The sequence below is a fragment of the Vigna umbellata genome, chromosome 6, assembly GCF_029865625.1.
Source record: "Vigna umbellata cultivar VRB3 chromosome 6, Vumbellata_1.0, whole genome shotgun sequence".
Taxonomy (NCBI): Eukaryota; Viridiplantae; Streptophyta; class Magnoliopsida; order Fabales; family Fabaceae; genus Vigna; species Vigna umbellata.
The window spans coordinates 12,891,013-12,908,485 of record NC_142170.1 but is presented as its reverse complement, the minus strand read 5'-3'; the positions used below and the strand labels follow the sequence as shown (position 1 = coordinate 12,908,485).

At 34.7% G+C, this 17,473-nt stretch overlaps 1 protein-coding gene across 2 annotated transcripts; it reads right to left on the bottom strand.

Moving 5' to 3' along the window:
* Positions 1-1,003: 1,003 nt before the first annotated feature.
* On the bottom strand, positions 1,004-13,757 carry LOC124825199 (xanthine dehydrogenase 1-like). 2 transcript variants are annotated; one of them, XM_047297753.2, is made up of 14 exons: positions 13,289-13,757; positions 12,766-12,865; positions 12,533-12,641; positions 10,605-12,095; positions 9,673-9,915; positions 8,969-9,283; positions 7,959-8,198; positions 6,449-6,733; positions 6,111-6,332; positions 4,997-5,158; positions 4,264-4,398; positions 3,159-3,395; positions 2,436-2,609; positions 1,004-1,348 (listed from the first exon to the last, which is right to left on the bottom strand). In XM_047297753.2, the coding sequence occupies exons 1-14, from the start codon at positions 13,422-13,424 to the stop codon at positions 1,106-1,108; spliced, it is 4,092 nt and encodes a 1,363-aa protein (XP_047153709.2). In that variant the 5' UTR covers positions 13,425-13,757; the 3' UTR covers positions 1,004-1,105. The 2 variants fall into 2 exon arrangements, with proteins under 2 accessions (XP_047153709.2, XP_047153710.2); XM_047297754.2 differs by having other exon boundaries at positions 12,533-12,597; positions 13,289-13,430.
* Positions 13,758-17,473: the final 3,716 nt, after the last annotated feature.

The window sequence follows — 17,473 nt, the reverse complement described above, 5'->3', positions numbered from 1 at the left end:
TCAAGTATAAAAAACTTATATTTTATATTTAACAGTTCGATTTTTCTCTTCATTAATAAAAAGCTTAATTTATTTTGTGAATTTTCAAAATTATCTCAGTAATACCATTTCCGTCTAATTCATCCTCCTAATTGCAGTGATCACAAAGTATAAACGGACATATATCCAATTTTGTCTATGCCATTACCGTGAATTAAATAAAATCAATAGCATTAACAAATGTGGTGGGACCATATTTTTTCTAAATCCTGTTTTGTATGGTTCCTTCTTTTACTAGTGAGATCAAATTATTAATGCTTTTATATTACCAAATAGAAAGGTGGGTCTCCCTTATTTATTGATTATATCATAATGTATGTTTTTTTATAGTCGATTATAGTTATTATTGGTGTATGAAAATACCCAAAGCATTTTAACTTATAAAATTTTCAGAATAATTTTTTTATACAAATTTCAGAATAACTTAAAAAGTAATCCACATTTAAACTCCTTTTAATTTTGCCTTAAACTTAAAAAGTAATTGATTTGATGATAATTGTGGAAATACTTGATATAAAAGTAACTGTAGTTTTCAGCCTTAGACTACTAAGACAAAAATGTGGAATTAACTTTCAAGTCAATAGGATAAACGTTAATTAAGGCTGTTAATTAATATAAAAAACTATATCTTCGTTAAGGAACCGATATATGCACCAGACGTATAACAAAAGAACACTATTATGAATAAGCATAAATCACATATTTTATTTATGATTAGAATTCAAAAATCATGTTACATATTTATATTTACATTTTACAAAATATCCATTCTAAAGCAATCAATAGTTTTAACTTTTTTATTAATTACATTAGAACTATTAAAAAAATTACTTTAAAAATTAATATTTTTTATAGATATATTATTTTCTCCTAATAAATATATTTTCTTATTTTTTTTATTAGATTCTTTATCATAATATTAAGAAGTTCTTTAAAAAAATACAGGCAAGGTAGAGATAAGATAGAGCCAGTAAGTTGCCAATGTTTTTATGGTGAATTGCTGCATCGTATTTTCTGGGTTTTTTATATGTGAAACATTCATTATGACATCCTGATTTTTCTATGATCAGACACTAAGTTTTGGGTGGAAATCGGAGGTAACAAAGGACGTTGTTAATTCATCTAAACAAGCCATCCGAATTCTCTCAGGAGTTGCTGGACTGTCAAGAGGAAACCATTCATAACACCCCATTTCGGCTCTGGCAGCTATGATGGCATCTTTGATGGCAAATAACACAGAAGATGCTAGGAAAAATGGAGGCTCACCAACAGCTTTGGAAGAATGGACGGCCTTGACATTTGGATGACCCTACCAATCAAAAACAAGGTAAGTTATCATGTTGATATCTTCAATTTGTGATTATTGTGCTAAACAGCCAAGTTAATCACCGATAAATGGCTTTATGTCATGTGGAAAGCATTCAACATCTCTATTAAATTGTGATTATATATGACTGATACTACGATTCAAACGCTATGTAACACATCAGTATTTTAATCTTTGTGGTCATCTGAGAGCGTGCAGAAGTGGTGAATGGAGTAAAGGAAGTATGAAAACAATTTTTGAGAAATTAAGAGGCTAAAGATAAAATGTAGCAATGTGTTTCTGTAAATAAATACCAAAAGAAAATAACAACACAGCTCTCACGATTTTAGGCATAAATTTCAACATATTTAAATCAGCTTGTGGGAATTATATTCAGTTAGCAGAAGAAAGAAAATTTATTATCATCAATTACCACAATATCAATGGATTTGTTAGGATAAATTATTGTAAGAATATTTTGCATGAGAAGAAAATGCCAAAAAAATAAGCAAGCTTTTCGTAAGTTAAAATACTTTCTTCCGAATCAACTTATATGGGAACTAATGTGAAAGAACTTCTCCAAACCAACTTATGCATGTCAATTTTAGCTAATAGATAAAAACTATTTCATTTTTTCTCATTTTCTTTCCTATAATGTTTTTATTCTGTTTGGTAGGTGAGAAATAAAAAAAAGAGAGGGATAGATGAAATAAATTAATCTTTCACTCTCTTTTTCATCTATTTCCACTTATCCTCTTTATTTCTCTCCATTATATCTCAAACTCCCACTACATAAATCAACTCCTTTTTTTCCCCTCTTCCTAAAGGCATGTAATGTAACACATGATTTTTTTTATGAACAGCGTCAAATCTATTAATAGATCTATTCTTCCCTAATACCAGAATTGGGCCAGTACTTTTTGTTAATTAAATGATTATCTTTGTTCATTTTTCATCTTTACAAATATCCTCGGTATCTCTGAGATGTGCCACTGGAAAATGTAAGCACATTGAAAGCATTTCAAGGTGAATAATCCACTTACCTCAAGAAAAGACAAAAAGAATAATTGTTCAGGGTTCAGGATTATACCTTCAGAAGTGAGACGTTAAATTTGAAGGGAACATCATTCACAGAAGGAATTTTATAAGCTCCAGGTCCAGTTGTGTAAAGGTATCCAGGCGGGATCCATTTATGTGCTGCATCTCCCCATTTAAGTTCTTCTAAAGCTACCCAACCCAAACCTTGAACAAAAGCTCCCTCGATCTGTGAAAATAAATAGCAAGAACAAAATATGAAATTATCATAAAAAAATATAACAATTCAAAAATAGGGAGAAACTTGTAATTCAAAGGAATCTTAGAGTGTTTAATCTTCTACACACGAAAAGAAGATAACTTTCAGCATTTTCCCAAAAGCGTCTTGGTACAAAGAAACCAGAACCAAACATCCTGCAATAAAGACTACTCGAAAAACAGTTTTTGAAAATTTTCATAATTCTCATAAAATGAAACCATTGCATATTAACCCAAAGTTATTTCACTACAATCAAACAATATATTGTACTTTCTCTGATCAACCCAAAAAGTGAACACAAGCATTTCGTTTTAAAACATGCTTAAAGATATTTAACTTATTTACTAAAGCCAAATTCTATTTAGCATTGTAAAATATCAGGAAACTGACTTAAGATATTTTCTATCAAGTTTTCTGATTTCCGTTTAGAGGAATTTTTGTCGTCTCTGCTGTGCTAGTTTTCCATCCTTAACCTTGTATATTCAAAAATTAACAATAAACAATTATAAAAAAAAGTACCTGTCCAACATCTATTGCTGGATTCAGAGAATAACCTAGATCCAGAAATACGTTTGCCATTCTCGTGTGGAAATCTCCGGTCAAGGTGTCAATTTCAACCTCAGCAAATGCAGCCCCGTAAGTGAAATATCTAAAAGGCTTTCCTTTAGCCGTCACCCAATCAAAACCAATATCAGGCGTAATATAAAATCCATGGGCAGAAAGGTCTATTCGCTCTGCATAGCACGCACGAACTAGCTACAATAACAAAAGCATAACCAAACGGGTTCAATAGTTTTCAATCAAACGACACCTTGTAGCAATAGAGACAATCGAAAGTTCCTTGTCATGTAAAGACTTCTTGATATAGTCTTATGTAGCACTATATGGCCTGCACACTTTAGCAGAATTCGTAACATAGCAGATATAATTTCTATTAAAATCCTGTACCTAATATAATCACTTCTATCTTTTTCATCTTGAGACCCAAGATATATATTTATATGAAAATATGTAAGATCTATTAAAGTGCCTTTTGTTTTTAACTTTTTAGAGATTCTACAGAGCCTAAACATTTTCTTAATTTCCTCTCACACCTCTCAACTCCTCAGCATTTATTTTCCAATAATTTTGAGATTTAAATAATTTTGTTCTCCAAACTATGTTTGGATTTCATTTGGTTTCTAACAACTCTTTCCTTTTGTCCTTCAATATCTCTTATTTTTTATTTCATCTATATCATTACATTGACTCTGTTAATCTGACATGTCATGATATGATAGAAAATCGTGATTAAAAAAAAAATTCAAGGACCAAAAGAAACCTCAAAATATTTTGCTGACTAAGAAAGAAAATCTAAAAATATATCAAGGACCACTGAAAAATCAAAAAATTTTGAAGGATGAAAAACAAGATAATTTTTTTAGGTACCAAAGTAAAGGAATATTAGGAACCAAAAGAAAAATCCAAACATATTTTAGCGACATAATTTTAGGGACCAAAAACTTAAATCTAACATTTATATAGAAATACAGCTTCCATGAAATACAATGACAAAATTTGCTTATTTAGTCATTTATTCTGAGTTGATAGGTTGACTAAGAAGCAAAGTTAAAAATTTGATTACCTCAGCAAATGAGTTGAAGTTATGCTGTGAAGCAATAGGTTTCATGCGTGTCATTATCTGCTCACATGCATCTAAAACAGCTGCTCCATACATATCAGAACTTGCAGAAGCTGCTGTTGGAGAAGCATTAGGAACCTAATTTTGCAGCAAGCATGAGGAGATCAAGCAATTTAGCATCAAAAACAATAGTCCAAGATTCAAGAAAGGGCAAGGGGGGAATGGAAAAGGATAATCAAAATGAACCAGAAAGTAATTAAGGATATAGGATATTACTATGTTAAAAATATTTGTAAACAGCAAGGTTCCAAACACCAGTCTCTTATGATCTAGTTTTCTATGATTCCGGAAATCCTATACCAACTAAAGATAAAACTAATTACAATATATAAATGACTGTAAACTTTTACTTACTAGTCAATGTTGTGAGGATGAGTTAGACTTAAACTTACTTCTTGATATATAAAATGATTACAACGATTTTCTTTTAATTATATTTTGCAAATCTATGCAACTTTCTAAAACTACCAACTGGAGTTTGGAGTTCTAAACCTTGAATATGACTTTGCTGATTTTCTTTTCTCTTGGAACAAGTGCACTTCACTAAAAACTCAAAAAAGTGGCAAGGAAATGAGAAAAAAGAAAGTGATAAATTATTTATCTGGTATTCTACTAGTAGCATACACTAATTTCCAAGAAGAAAGACAACAAACGCGTAGAAAGAGTAACTCAATACCTTGTCAGTACTAGTATCTGATATAAAAACAGAACTAAGAGGGATATTAAAAGCCGAAGCAGCAATTTGGGCAACCTTGGTATGCAATCCTTGCCCCATTTCTACACCCCCATGGGTAACTAAAACTGTTCCATCCGTATAGACTTGAACCAGAGCACCAGCCTACAGTTATTAGGAAAATATGAAAGTACACCATTATTACTATCTAATAATGCAATGATCTCACAATAAAAATTGGAGTAAAATGCAAAAGAAAATTCTAAATGAAAGCAGCACAAAAATATGAACAATAAGCAAATGCAAGCAGCAGAATAAGCCATGTAATCCCTTCATGGACAGATTTATTACATGTAGAGATAACCTGAACTCTCATTTCCATATCAACTTTCCCCTCTCAATTGCAATTTTTTAAAGAAATTTCTCTTTATATACTTTCTCTGATGTAAGAGAGGTCTAAGAAAGAATATGATGCCCAAACCCCAAGCCTATCAAGGTTCCTAAACCTTGTCTTTACACCTGAAGCCCAAAAAAGTTAGAGCCCATATTTCATTATAGGCGCAGAAAGAAAAGGGGGGAAATTAGTTAAAGAGAGACACTAAGAGTAGTTTGCTTTCTAGAGCAGAGAGGAGAAGAGGAGCTAGAGTCTCATCTCTAATGTTTGGGAGCTTCTGCTCGTTCCATTATCATATTTTGGAGATATATAATAAAGAAAAATGCATTACTTGATAGCAACTGCTATCAGAATAATAGTGCTTAAAGCTATTTTGAAGGGAATTTGTATTGGCTAGAGCTGAATGCACCGATTCATTTTAATTAAACAATTGTTCTGAGAAATCTTGATACCTGATAGTTGACAATGAAATACAGAAAATTTTTAATTTAAAAATAAAAAAAGGAAGAAACCAAATGAGAAAAAAAACATCTATATTAGAAATAACTCTGGGCCTATTCCCTAACAGCAGCTACCCAATCTTGTATGCTAGAAATTTCGCTACCACAAAAACAAATAAAACGAACTTCACAAGCTTTTCCTTATTTCCTAGAATTTCATTAGAATTCACTTTACTTTTCATTTTTAAAAAATTCAAATATCATGACAGAATTCGGAATTTACCTGGTTCATAAGCTTCGTTGTAAAGGATATACCAAACTTATTAGGAACCATAGCAATGCCACGCTTCCTCCAGCGATTATGCCTATTGAATTGGTCAATTTCTTCACGTGCCTTCGCAAAGTCACAAGATAATTTAAGTTCATTCCACAATGGGACTAGTGTGCTGTACTGAACTTGCTGACCATAATGCAGAAAGGATCCTTCTCCTTGGAAGTTAATTTCCTATTAAGAAACTTAGTTCAGGAAGATTGACTATAGTATCCAAAATCAAGTGGGATCACAGTGAAATTTCAAATGTACATCTAAAAAAGAAAGAAATTCAAAATTCTGCAACTTACCCTTATCTTTTCTGGGCTCATCTTGAGTTCCACAGCAATCCGTTGAATCCAGTTTTCAGTAATGAGCATGCCTTGAGGTCCACCAAATCCACGGAAAGCAGTGTGGCTAGGGAAATTAGTGAAGCAAACTCTCCCCAATATTCTCATATTTGGTATTTCATACACATTGTCTGAATGAAACATAGCTCGTTCAAGGATGGCAAGTGAAAGATCCAGTGAGTTTCCACCATTGTTATAAATTTCAAGATCCACTGCAAGTACCTTCCCTTCATTTGTAAATCCAACCTGAATCGAACAATAACTCTCATTAATAACTCAACTACAAAAACAAAAAAGAAAAAAATGCTGTTACCGAAAACAATTGGAAGGAACAAGAATGTACAAAATCACGGATTAGCAAGAAGCAGAGCAAGGTTAATTATCTCTTGGTAAGATTTTTTTCCAGCATTGAGTTCAATATCAAGATCTCAGATACTCGCACAAACTTGGCATATTTGAGGCAAGAGTTACTGACTCACTTTTTTTTTCAGGACCCTATGGCCCTAGCTAATGAGTCAAGAGGTGTAAATCTCAATTTATAGAAGTTTTAGTCAAGGAGAGAGGTTTTGAAATCAAATCATTTATGCATAAAAAAGGAAGGACTTTGCAAATGTAATGCAAGTTCCAAAGGAGACGAGTTATCACTGCTCTGGAGGTGAAAATTGATGAATTCATTACAAGAGGAGTTGAAAAAATTAGGTATCTTCAGTATATTAATATAACTTATAAAGTGATGGGGATACTGATGGTGATATCACACATAGAATTTAAGCTAGGTGGAAATGGAGAAATGCCGTCTACAAGACTACTTATGCTCTGTGATAGTGAATGATGAGGAGTGAAGTACCAACAAGGCCAAAGAATTTGTGCTGATGAAATACCAACGATGACATGTGGAAAAATAAAATAATTTTTTTTAAAAAAATAAAAAACTAAACCATGTGAGTTTGGAGTAACACTGCTTGAAGAGAAAATTATAGAAACTTTCTTAAGCAGGTTTAGTCATCTGATAGAAAGACCACAAAAGGCTAGAGTGAAAATGGAGGATCAAATGGATGATGATAATCCATTTAAAAAGGGTACACTTACCTATGAAAACATTAGGAGAAGCCATTAAATATTAGTATAAACGATTTTCAGAAGTTTAGGTTATTGACAGAAATCAATAGAATTGTGTAATCCATGTAGCTGACCTCCACCCTAGAGGCACAAGATAAATGGGGTGGGGGAGGGTTGTCATGAACATCACAATAAGGAAAGAACAAAGAATGTTAAACAGTCAATTATGGGCTTGCAGAGCAAACATCAATAGAAGATATTCTCAAACTCAAATTATGGAAAAAATAGTGAGCGAAAGTATCACATGTTTATATTGTAAGAATACAAAAATTTCACTGGATTTAATTTCAGTAAAATATTGATGTGAGTAAATAAAAACACCACTTAAATGAGAGTAAACAACAGTCTATACCTTGTACTTCCCAAGGAAACTATGGCGTTGCCCAGTAATCCTCATGTCTACATCTCGGTCCAGCGTGATTTTCACCGGCCGATTTAACAGATAGGACGGAACTGAAGCTGCAGCAGCAATAAAGGCTGATCTTGTCTCCTTCCCCCCAAACCCACCACCAATTCGCTTTGTTTTGCAAACTACCTTTGACATGGGAAGGCCAAGAACATGAGAAACATATTTCTGGTGCTTCTGAGGAGCCTGCAACAACACAATGCTGTTATTTCCTTCAAGGTTAAGTTACGACCAACACCAGCCAGCACCATTCAACAATAACACACATGCATTACTTCCTTACATAGATCTAGGCCTATATAACACAGCTAAATAAGAAAGTGAAAATGAAGAAAACAACACCAGCTCCCACAAAAAGCCTTGCAACAGAAAAACAGAGGACTAAATGTTTCCACCCTGTCAAAATGGAAGCAAAGGAACCATCTGAACATGTTGGTAATTCTCTTTACTTAGTCGTCTATCCTTCTCAATGCCAATACCATCATAAAATAAAATTTCAAAGATGTCCACATGAGCACCATCTCTTAATAAGGTCTTTTCTGCTGCATATTTTTCTAGCCAAAGCTTTACATAAAACTGCTGACATAAAAATAAGCCCGTTTATTCAATTATTCAACTCAAAATTCAGTATACCCTATATCCCATTTTGAGTTGTACAGCATGCCTTACTTAAGAAATATTAGTTATGCCAAAGCCAAAGTTTCCAAAATGGAATAAGTTGTATTTTTTAACTCTTCTATTTACTATTTGTCCATTGTTTGACTCTTCTATGATCATTATATATATCTACAGGTCTCAATACATAATTGCATATGAATACAAAAGTGGTTCAGACATACATCGCTGAATCTTTCCATAAAGCAATAGATAGGATTAAACAAATTAAAGACTTCTGACAACTTCAGTTTCAGAAAAGTACACGTATTACAAATTCGCTACAAAATTGTGTAACTTACTTGAGTAGATGATATCATATGAACTTCATTTCCACCATCCAGTGTCCATATCAAACTGCTCTGTGGCTCCAGATAAAAGTGTTCCTGACCTCCCATGAGAACTTCCCCTTCAATTATTCTATCACATAGACCTGATTGAAAACAGTGATCAACGTCACCTTTACTCAAACGCTTTTCTGTGTTGGGATGAAAACTTCTAGCATTGATAGCATCCTGTATTGAAAGGATGGCTGGAAGCTCCTCATAGTTAACATCAACTTTACTTGCTGCAATCTTTGCATTTTCATGAGTATCGGCCACAACTATTCCTATAACCTGGAAGCATACATGAATATCCCATTGACTAATAATGGCAAAAGGCTAATGCAAGACTAGATATTTCATTAAAATTTATCACTACTGCATGCAAATGTCATCTTTCAACTTTGAGATTTGGTCAAATGCATACAGAAGATAATAGGCAGTCGTCAGTGGGAGGCCAAATGATTATTCCGGTGTGATTGGGTAAGAAGCCAGTGAACCGGGAAATTCATTATAATATAAAACAAGATCTCGAAGTATAATTTGTTGTATATTTTTATGATTAGTGATAAGCTAATTGGAAAGACTAATTTACAGAAGATTGTGATGGATTTAAAGCATGAAGAGGAAAGTGTGTATATTGAAGTCAGAACTCCTTTCCCTTTAATCTCAAAAATAGATACCTGGCCCACACAAGTGACATGATCTACAGCGAAAAGCTCCTCATCAGCAACAACTGGTCCAATTTTATTATGACCTGGTATATCTTTGGCCAGAAATATGCCCACAAATCCAGGTGAAGATATGGCCTCTGAATCATCAATACTAATTATTCGGGCATGAGGTTTTCTACTCAAAACTAAGGCAGCATGCAAACCATTTGGAGGCATTGGCGTGTCATCAACATATTCTGCCTCTCCTGTAACCTGAGTGCAAGTTATGTTAGCCTGATAGCCAAGCGTTCAACAGAAAAGTAAAGGCATAATTTGCAGAAAATGACTACATACGCCAAACACAAGAGAAAGTGTGGGTAACAAACGATACAGGCAACTCATTGACACAAAATATATAGGAAAGACTCAATTAATATGATTACAATTTGCTGGATAAACTAAAATCAAGGATCCCATATATTCAAAATTTAGATAAAAAAAGTAGCCAACAAAAAGGAATATAGTTTCAAAGCTTATGTTTTTTGTATGTAAGAAACTAATCGATGTATATCATTGAATGGTCCCAGAAGGCATCAATGCCAATAACATGTCAAGACATAGGAATGATAAGTGCAAAACTAAATATAAAGAAATAGAAGTTGCATTTAGCATATGAAAAATATGGGGACAACCGAGACAGTATATGTTTCTTCATAGCATTTCAGGTTTGACATCTGACTTCTTTATAGGGTCAAAAGGTAACAAATTCCTGCCACGGTTTAAAGTCCACTATGTAGAGATAATAAGTAATAAGTATTAGGATTTAATCACTCATACAATCACATTTGCAAGTTAAACAAAAAGAGAAGCAGGGAAAAAGACGCATTATTTTATAAATAATTTAGGCAAGAATACATTAATGTAAACTTGGGAAATGACTTTGCCAAACATGTTCAACAAACCTGAAGTCTTGCAGATAGATGAACCTCTGGAGAACCCACTGAAGTCCCACGTTTCAGGATTTCATAGTCCTGAGATCCAGTGATTGGTGGGCGGTGGACGGAGTGCACTGCAGATAGATGGGATAATGGTATACCCTCTTTGATGCTATCCATTTGATGAGACACCCACAGAAAAAATTTAAAAAAGAAACTTAGAGTCAAAGATTTCCGGAACTCTATCATTCCACCAGGGGCATTGTCCTTGAGTAATATATCCTTTTGTAGGACTTTCAATGCATTTTGCAACAGATCTTGGTCCCAAATCTTTCCTACAAGAAATTCCTTAGTTTTTGTTGCTGCAAGTGAATATGGAGCCACCCCACCATAAAAAATCGATGCATCAGCAACCAGCCAGTTTTCACCATGTTCCTGAAGATGAACACGAAAACCAGCATTTACAATTGCAATGTCATCATCCCTTCTGTGAGACTGTTTAAACTCTTTCACAAACTCAAAAGTCTTATTCCAAGGCAGGAATATTGACAGCAAGATTTCACCACTTGCCAAATCTACCTTGCGATAGCCTGGGAGGAAGAAATTTTCTGCCAGGACTGTCCTTATAGTTCCTTTAGAATCAATAATGTGAAATTTTGCTCTAGATGTCATCCATAGGGGATTCAGGTCAGATATTGGACTGGCAGTACATATATTACCACCAACTGATGCAGCATTCCTTATCTGTGTTCCAGCAAACCATTTCAATTGCTCAATAAAAGCCTTACAAGACAAAGTTTCATGAGCAGCTCGCTCAGTTACAACCTTTTTTAAGAAATTCATAAGATCAGATAGTCTTACTGCAGCACCTATCTCGATTCCATCAGCCTTTGCATCCAAAACATTTAGTTCCGGCACATGCATTACAGAAATAAGAACCCGATACGGCATTCTCTTTAGCCTCATCTCAATTCCTACTTCAGTATTACCAACTATCAATTTTGCATTATCATATGTTGCTTTCAAATCTAATACATGTTGAAGTGTTAAAGGTCGATACCACATTAGCCCACCAAATCCAGTCAAGTTTAATGAGGTTGGTATTCTTAAAAACAGTTCGGGAGGAAAAATAAGTTCCTTTTCTGTGTATTTGGTCCCATCTATTTCATTATAGGAAATAGGTTCATATCTACTATGATCACTGCCCATACATTTATCATTTACATTGTTTAAGTTGCATGAACAAGGTTTTCCTGTTGATGGGCAAACAGACTTGCCTTCTTCAAGGTTCACTGAAGAAACACCAGTATATAGGTCATTGCTAGTTTTTGCAAAGACACGGAATGCATCAAGGATGGGTCTGTAACCAGTACACCGACATAAATTTCCTGCTAGGCATTCTTCTATTTGTTCTTCACTGGGTGGTGCTTGACTTGATCGCAACAATGCATACATTGACATGACAAAACCAGGTGTACAAAATCCACATTGCGAACCATGAGTGCGAGCCAGGGATTCCTGAAGAGATAAAAGGTTAAGTTCAAAGTATTGACAGGTAAATATACATTTAAAAGACTCAAATATATTTTTTGTCCATGAAGTTACTGTTTTTGATCGCTAATAAGTGTATTCATCCCTGATAAAAAGAATTATTTTATTTTTGTCCAGTAAGAGCGTTATCTAAATCGCTTCATTTCACTGTTCAAAGTGTTTCTACACAAAATTAGGGATATAAGAACAAAATAAAAAAATCTATTATCAAAATGAAAAGGTTAAAAAAATAACAAGAGCCACAAATAAGATTTCATTGAGTCATCAAAACAAAAACCATATTTAAGCCAAAAGCCCGAAGATAAAGACATGACACCATGAGAAACCAAACAAGACAAGGATACTCAATAGCAGCTAACTAAACCAAAAGCATCACAAAAGAAGATATTATGAGTATGTGTCACCTGGACAGGGTGTAGTCCACGCTTGCAGCTTCCCAATCCCTCCACTGTAATCACATGCATCCCTTCTACAGAATACAGAGGAGCTAAGCAAGCATTGATAGCATAGTGTCTGAAAGAACATTTTCAATTTTCACACTAAAATAGTAAATTTGATGTCAAGATACAAGAAAGAAGAGTTTCACATGAAGGAGCATCAAAACATCAAGGCACGAGAAAGAGTGAAAGACACTTACGAGCACTTCCTCGAGTTTCTATCATAATAAGAAACCATAACTGTGCAAGCTCCACAACCACCTTCTCCGCAGCCCAGTTTAGTCCCAGTCAGACCTATGTCTTTTGTTCCAAACAAGGTGGAAAAACACATAATTAGGTTATCTTCACCATGAAGAAAATTTTACACGAACAATCCAAAATTGAGCACCTCTGAAATAAATGAATCATGAAACGCCTTGACTTTGCAAATAAATAACAACTGATGATACAAGAACACCACGTGTTACAATTTTCTAGCTACCAATCAACAAATTCTAAAATAATATTAATAATAATAATAATAATAATAAATCTTCAGTTCATAAACCCAGCTTAAGAAGTTGCCATAATCTCACGCAAGTGAAGTAAGCTAGGGAACGGATCAAACAGTTGCAAAAAATCAGCTCTGGAGTTATTCCAACTTAACCAGTGTTCTCAAATATCCAAATCGAGCTCCAATTTGCTATAAATTAAAAAAAAAAAAAAAAAAACAGAAAACGATACCTCTGAGATACTCAAGAAGAGTCAAATGAGCCAATCCATCAGGTAACACTTTACGAACTCCGTTAACATACGCGATAGCCTCATTCGACACCTTAAGATCTTGTTCTCCCTTTTCCTCCGTTTTCAACGATCCCATGGAAACGAACGGAACAGCTTTCTTCTTTCGGTAATAGTAACAAACTCTTACGGTTTTTCACAGCACATAGTTACTTCCACTTCATATTTGTGATCAGAACCAAACAAATAAACAGCGATTCAATCTTCTCACTCCTACTCTGGGCAGAGGTGTCTCCAACTCACCTACGTAGGACGATTAGGCAATAAACGAATAAAGAAATGAAACGTTGCACAGAGCAGACAATATAAAATTGAATAGTAAAACTTAAAAAAAAGTGGAAAAGAGTTTTGGCGCAAAGGATTTATCTAGTGAATCACGCCTTGGCTTATCGCTATTGCGAAAAGGATATGTCACTGTCTGTGCTCCGTAGGATTGGTAAAACATATTTTTTTCAGAATGCGGAAAGTAGAGGCGGTTATGGAACTTATCTTTCTACACCATAAAGATGCTATCACAAAGTTTATGATAAATTAAGCAAAAGTACAATCTAAATAATATCGTTACAATGATATTATCAATATTTATTACATATTACAATGATATTTTCAATTTTTATTACACATTCGTGATCGTTAGCTCTAAATAACGAATTTAATATTTATACCATATAAGTTTAGATTCTCCTACATATTCGCATTTCTATCTGTGCCATTGTTGTGTCAAGGTAGCGTCTTAAATATTATAAAAACGATTACATATTAAGAAATTAAAAAAATCAATATATGATATTTAGGCAGATGAAAATTGTGAAGAAATCGGGTGTGGGTAAAAGTCACCTGCTCGGTTTCTGACGTATTCTCTAAAATCCAAGTTTTGTTTTGTAAGAATTTATTGTACGTTTAAATTGCTTCGATGATATTTATAAAAAAAGATAGATGATAAAGGAGTTATGATTGATAGAGAATAGTCAACCGATTAAGGAAAGTTGACCAGAGTAGTCAATCAAAAATGTGATTAGTCTTAGAATTAGATAGTTTGGTTGATGGTTGGTAATCTCATTGATGGGATAAGAATATGGTACACATGCCTTAAGTTCGAGCTTTAAATAATTTGTAAGGGGATTGGAATTTGGTCGTTTGGTATCCTATGCTTATGTGCCAAAAGTTGTAATCTGATTACGAGGGATTCCTTAGTTACAACTCATCATTAACCATTAATCATGCCTTTTGTAGTAAGTTGATTAGATGAGTTTCAACCATTTTTAAGGTGAATAGTTCAGAACGGTTATTTTTTTCAGAACTCTTTCTAAATCAAACCCTTGTGAGATGAGAGGGTTTCCTTTTTTTTTATAATTCTTCCTTGACTATGTCGGTGTTTGATCAGTGGGCAGAGGTTCACTTTGGTAACTCTTCCTTGACCAAGAGGTTGAAGGGTGCGGAAAGGTTCACTTGGGTAAACTCTTCTTTGACTGACATGTTGATCGCCTCAGTAGGCTGTGAAGGTGAGGCCAATAGGGCGAGACTAAGCTTCCAAGAATGAAGTTGGCCAATGATATTAGACCGAGGGGTCGAGGCTAGGGATGATAATGGGTCGGGTCGGGCACATATAGTGCTTACCCGCAACTTGACCCGCCGGATAAAACTGTACTTGCTACCCAACCCGCTACCATACCAGGTATCCGTTTAAAAAATACTCGTGGGTATTTTAAAACCCGCGGATACCCGCAAAAAATAAAAAAAAATATTTTATACATTTTTCAAATAAAATTTAAATAAAATTACAAAAAAAATATATATAATATAATATAAATTAAATTAAATATAAATTAAAATTTAATTTTAATTAAATTTAACTTAATAAAATATATTTTATTTTATTTTTAATTAAAAATATATAAATTAATTTTTTTTTATTTTTTGCGGGTAACGGGTACCCACGGGTCAAGTAGTATACTACCCATACCCGACCCGTTTAGAAGCGGCTATTAAAATACTCGTTACCCGTTACCCGCGGATAGTAAATATCTGCGGATAGTAACTACTCGCCGCGGATTTTACTCGCGGATACCCGTGTTCTAGAATATTTTTGCCATGGCTGAACAGTGAAGACAAAAGTCAAAATGTTGATACTGAAATAGGCTAAATTGTCAAGACTAGAAAATTGACAGGTTAAGGTTGAAGGAGGCCAAGGACAGATGAGACCAAACAACTAAGTCGCCAAAACTGAAAAGTCAACAAGTTAAGACCGAAAGAGGTCAAGAAGACATTAAGGCCAAATGACCGAGTTGTCGACTGAAGTTAATAGGTTGAGGTTGAAAAAAGCCAAGACGCCTTTGATGAGGTCGAATGGCCACCTATCAAGACTGAAAAGTCAACAAGTTGAGGAGGGAAAAGGCTAAGTTGTAGATGAGGTCAAATAGTCGATTTGTCAAGACTGAAAAGTTGATAGATTGAGATCGAAAGAGACCAAGACGCAAATGAAGTCGAACAACCAAGCTGTCAAGACTGAAAAGTTGACAGGTTGAGGGAAAAATAGGCTAAGACGTTGTTGAGACTTTGGCAAGTGTACCAAATCGTTTCAAGTAATAAAACCGGTAAGACCGGATATCGTTTCCCAAGAGACTCGTGTCACCAAAGAATCGTATAATTTCCAACTAACTTAGACTAAAGAATGCTTCATAATTTGTGTTTTTGTGCAATTAAAGTAAACATGAAACATAATTGATGAAAGTGATCTTAGATACTCAAACACTTGGAAATGGAAAGATTAGAAATGATATGGAATGGTATTGTTGGGGGTATGCTTTCACCTACTTCATTCTTATGTATAGAAAATCACTTCCTCTTCATTAATATGCCAATGTCAATCTACTAAATTACTCAAACCCAATCCCTTGGTAAAGAGAGCCTAGACTTCCTTATTAGGCTTCAATTCCTTGGAAGATCTAACAATTATTTCCGCATTAAGAATTGAGATCTAAGACAACCAAAGGTCCTAATTCTATCCCTAGATACTATTTCCTTTAGGTGTTTAATCCAAGTCCAGATTTACTCAACATTTCCCAATATCAAGCAAACCCTAAAATCATGTAATGGGTAGCAACTTCACAACAAGCATTAAGAAAAGGAATTAAACACTACCAATCAATGAAAGAGGCATATATTCATTCAAAACGTAGTAGTTTACATAAGATTTCAGTGGCTACATCAATCCCCCAACAACAATGAAACTAGCCCTCCATGAAAGGAAAGCTCAAGCTTACAACAATGGTGGAAATGGAAGAAGGAAGAAGACCCAAGGGTGAAGAAGGACTGTTCCCACAGCTCCTACCTCGCCTCCAAGAGCTCCAAATGAGAGAAATCGTGTTTGGGCAGCAAAAGATCCAAATCCCTTCAAGTTTCAACCCTAAATAGACCAAATTTGCCACATCAGCATTTCCAGAGAGCTGGCGCTCAGCTGCACGCCAGCTGCACCCCAGCGACAGCATTCCAGAGAGCTGGCGCTCAGCTGCACAAAATCTATGCCGCTCAGCGGCAGCAAGTCGGATCGGGTGGCGCTCAACTGCACAGAGTTGTACCGCTCAGCTACAGCAAGTCTGGTCAGGTGGCGCTCAGCTGCACGCCAGCCGCACCCCAGCTTCAGCATTTATCTTTTCTCTCAAAACTTCCTCTTTTACCTTCATTCTTGCTTATATGGTTCTTCGGTTCTTCAGTTCTTCAGTTTGGCATACAAGCTTGGATGTAAATGACCAAAACATACTAAAAAATGGGGATTAGTGATGAAATTGAATCATTAAAGTTTAAGATGCAACCACTTAAGAAACTAAATGAAAACTAGGATTTACAAGGCAAAAAGCTAAGAAAGAGTTGATATTTTCTCTCAATTCGACACTGAAATCATGGTAAAATATGCTATTGACGTAGATGGGGACTAACGGCCGAGCTGTGAAAACTAAAAAGTTGACAAGTTAAGGTCGAAAGAGGCCAAGACGCAAATGAGGCCGAACGAGTGACTGTCAAGACTAGAAAGTTGATATGTTGAGGCTGAAAGATGCCAACACATAAATAAGGCTAAACTACTAAGGTATCAAAATTGAAAAGTCGATAGATTGAGGCCATAGGAGGCCA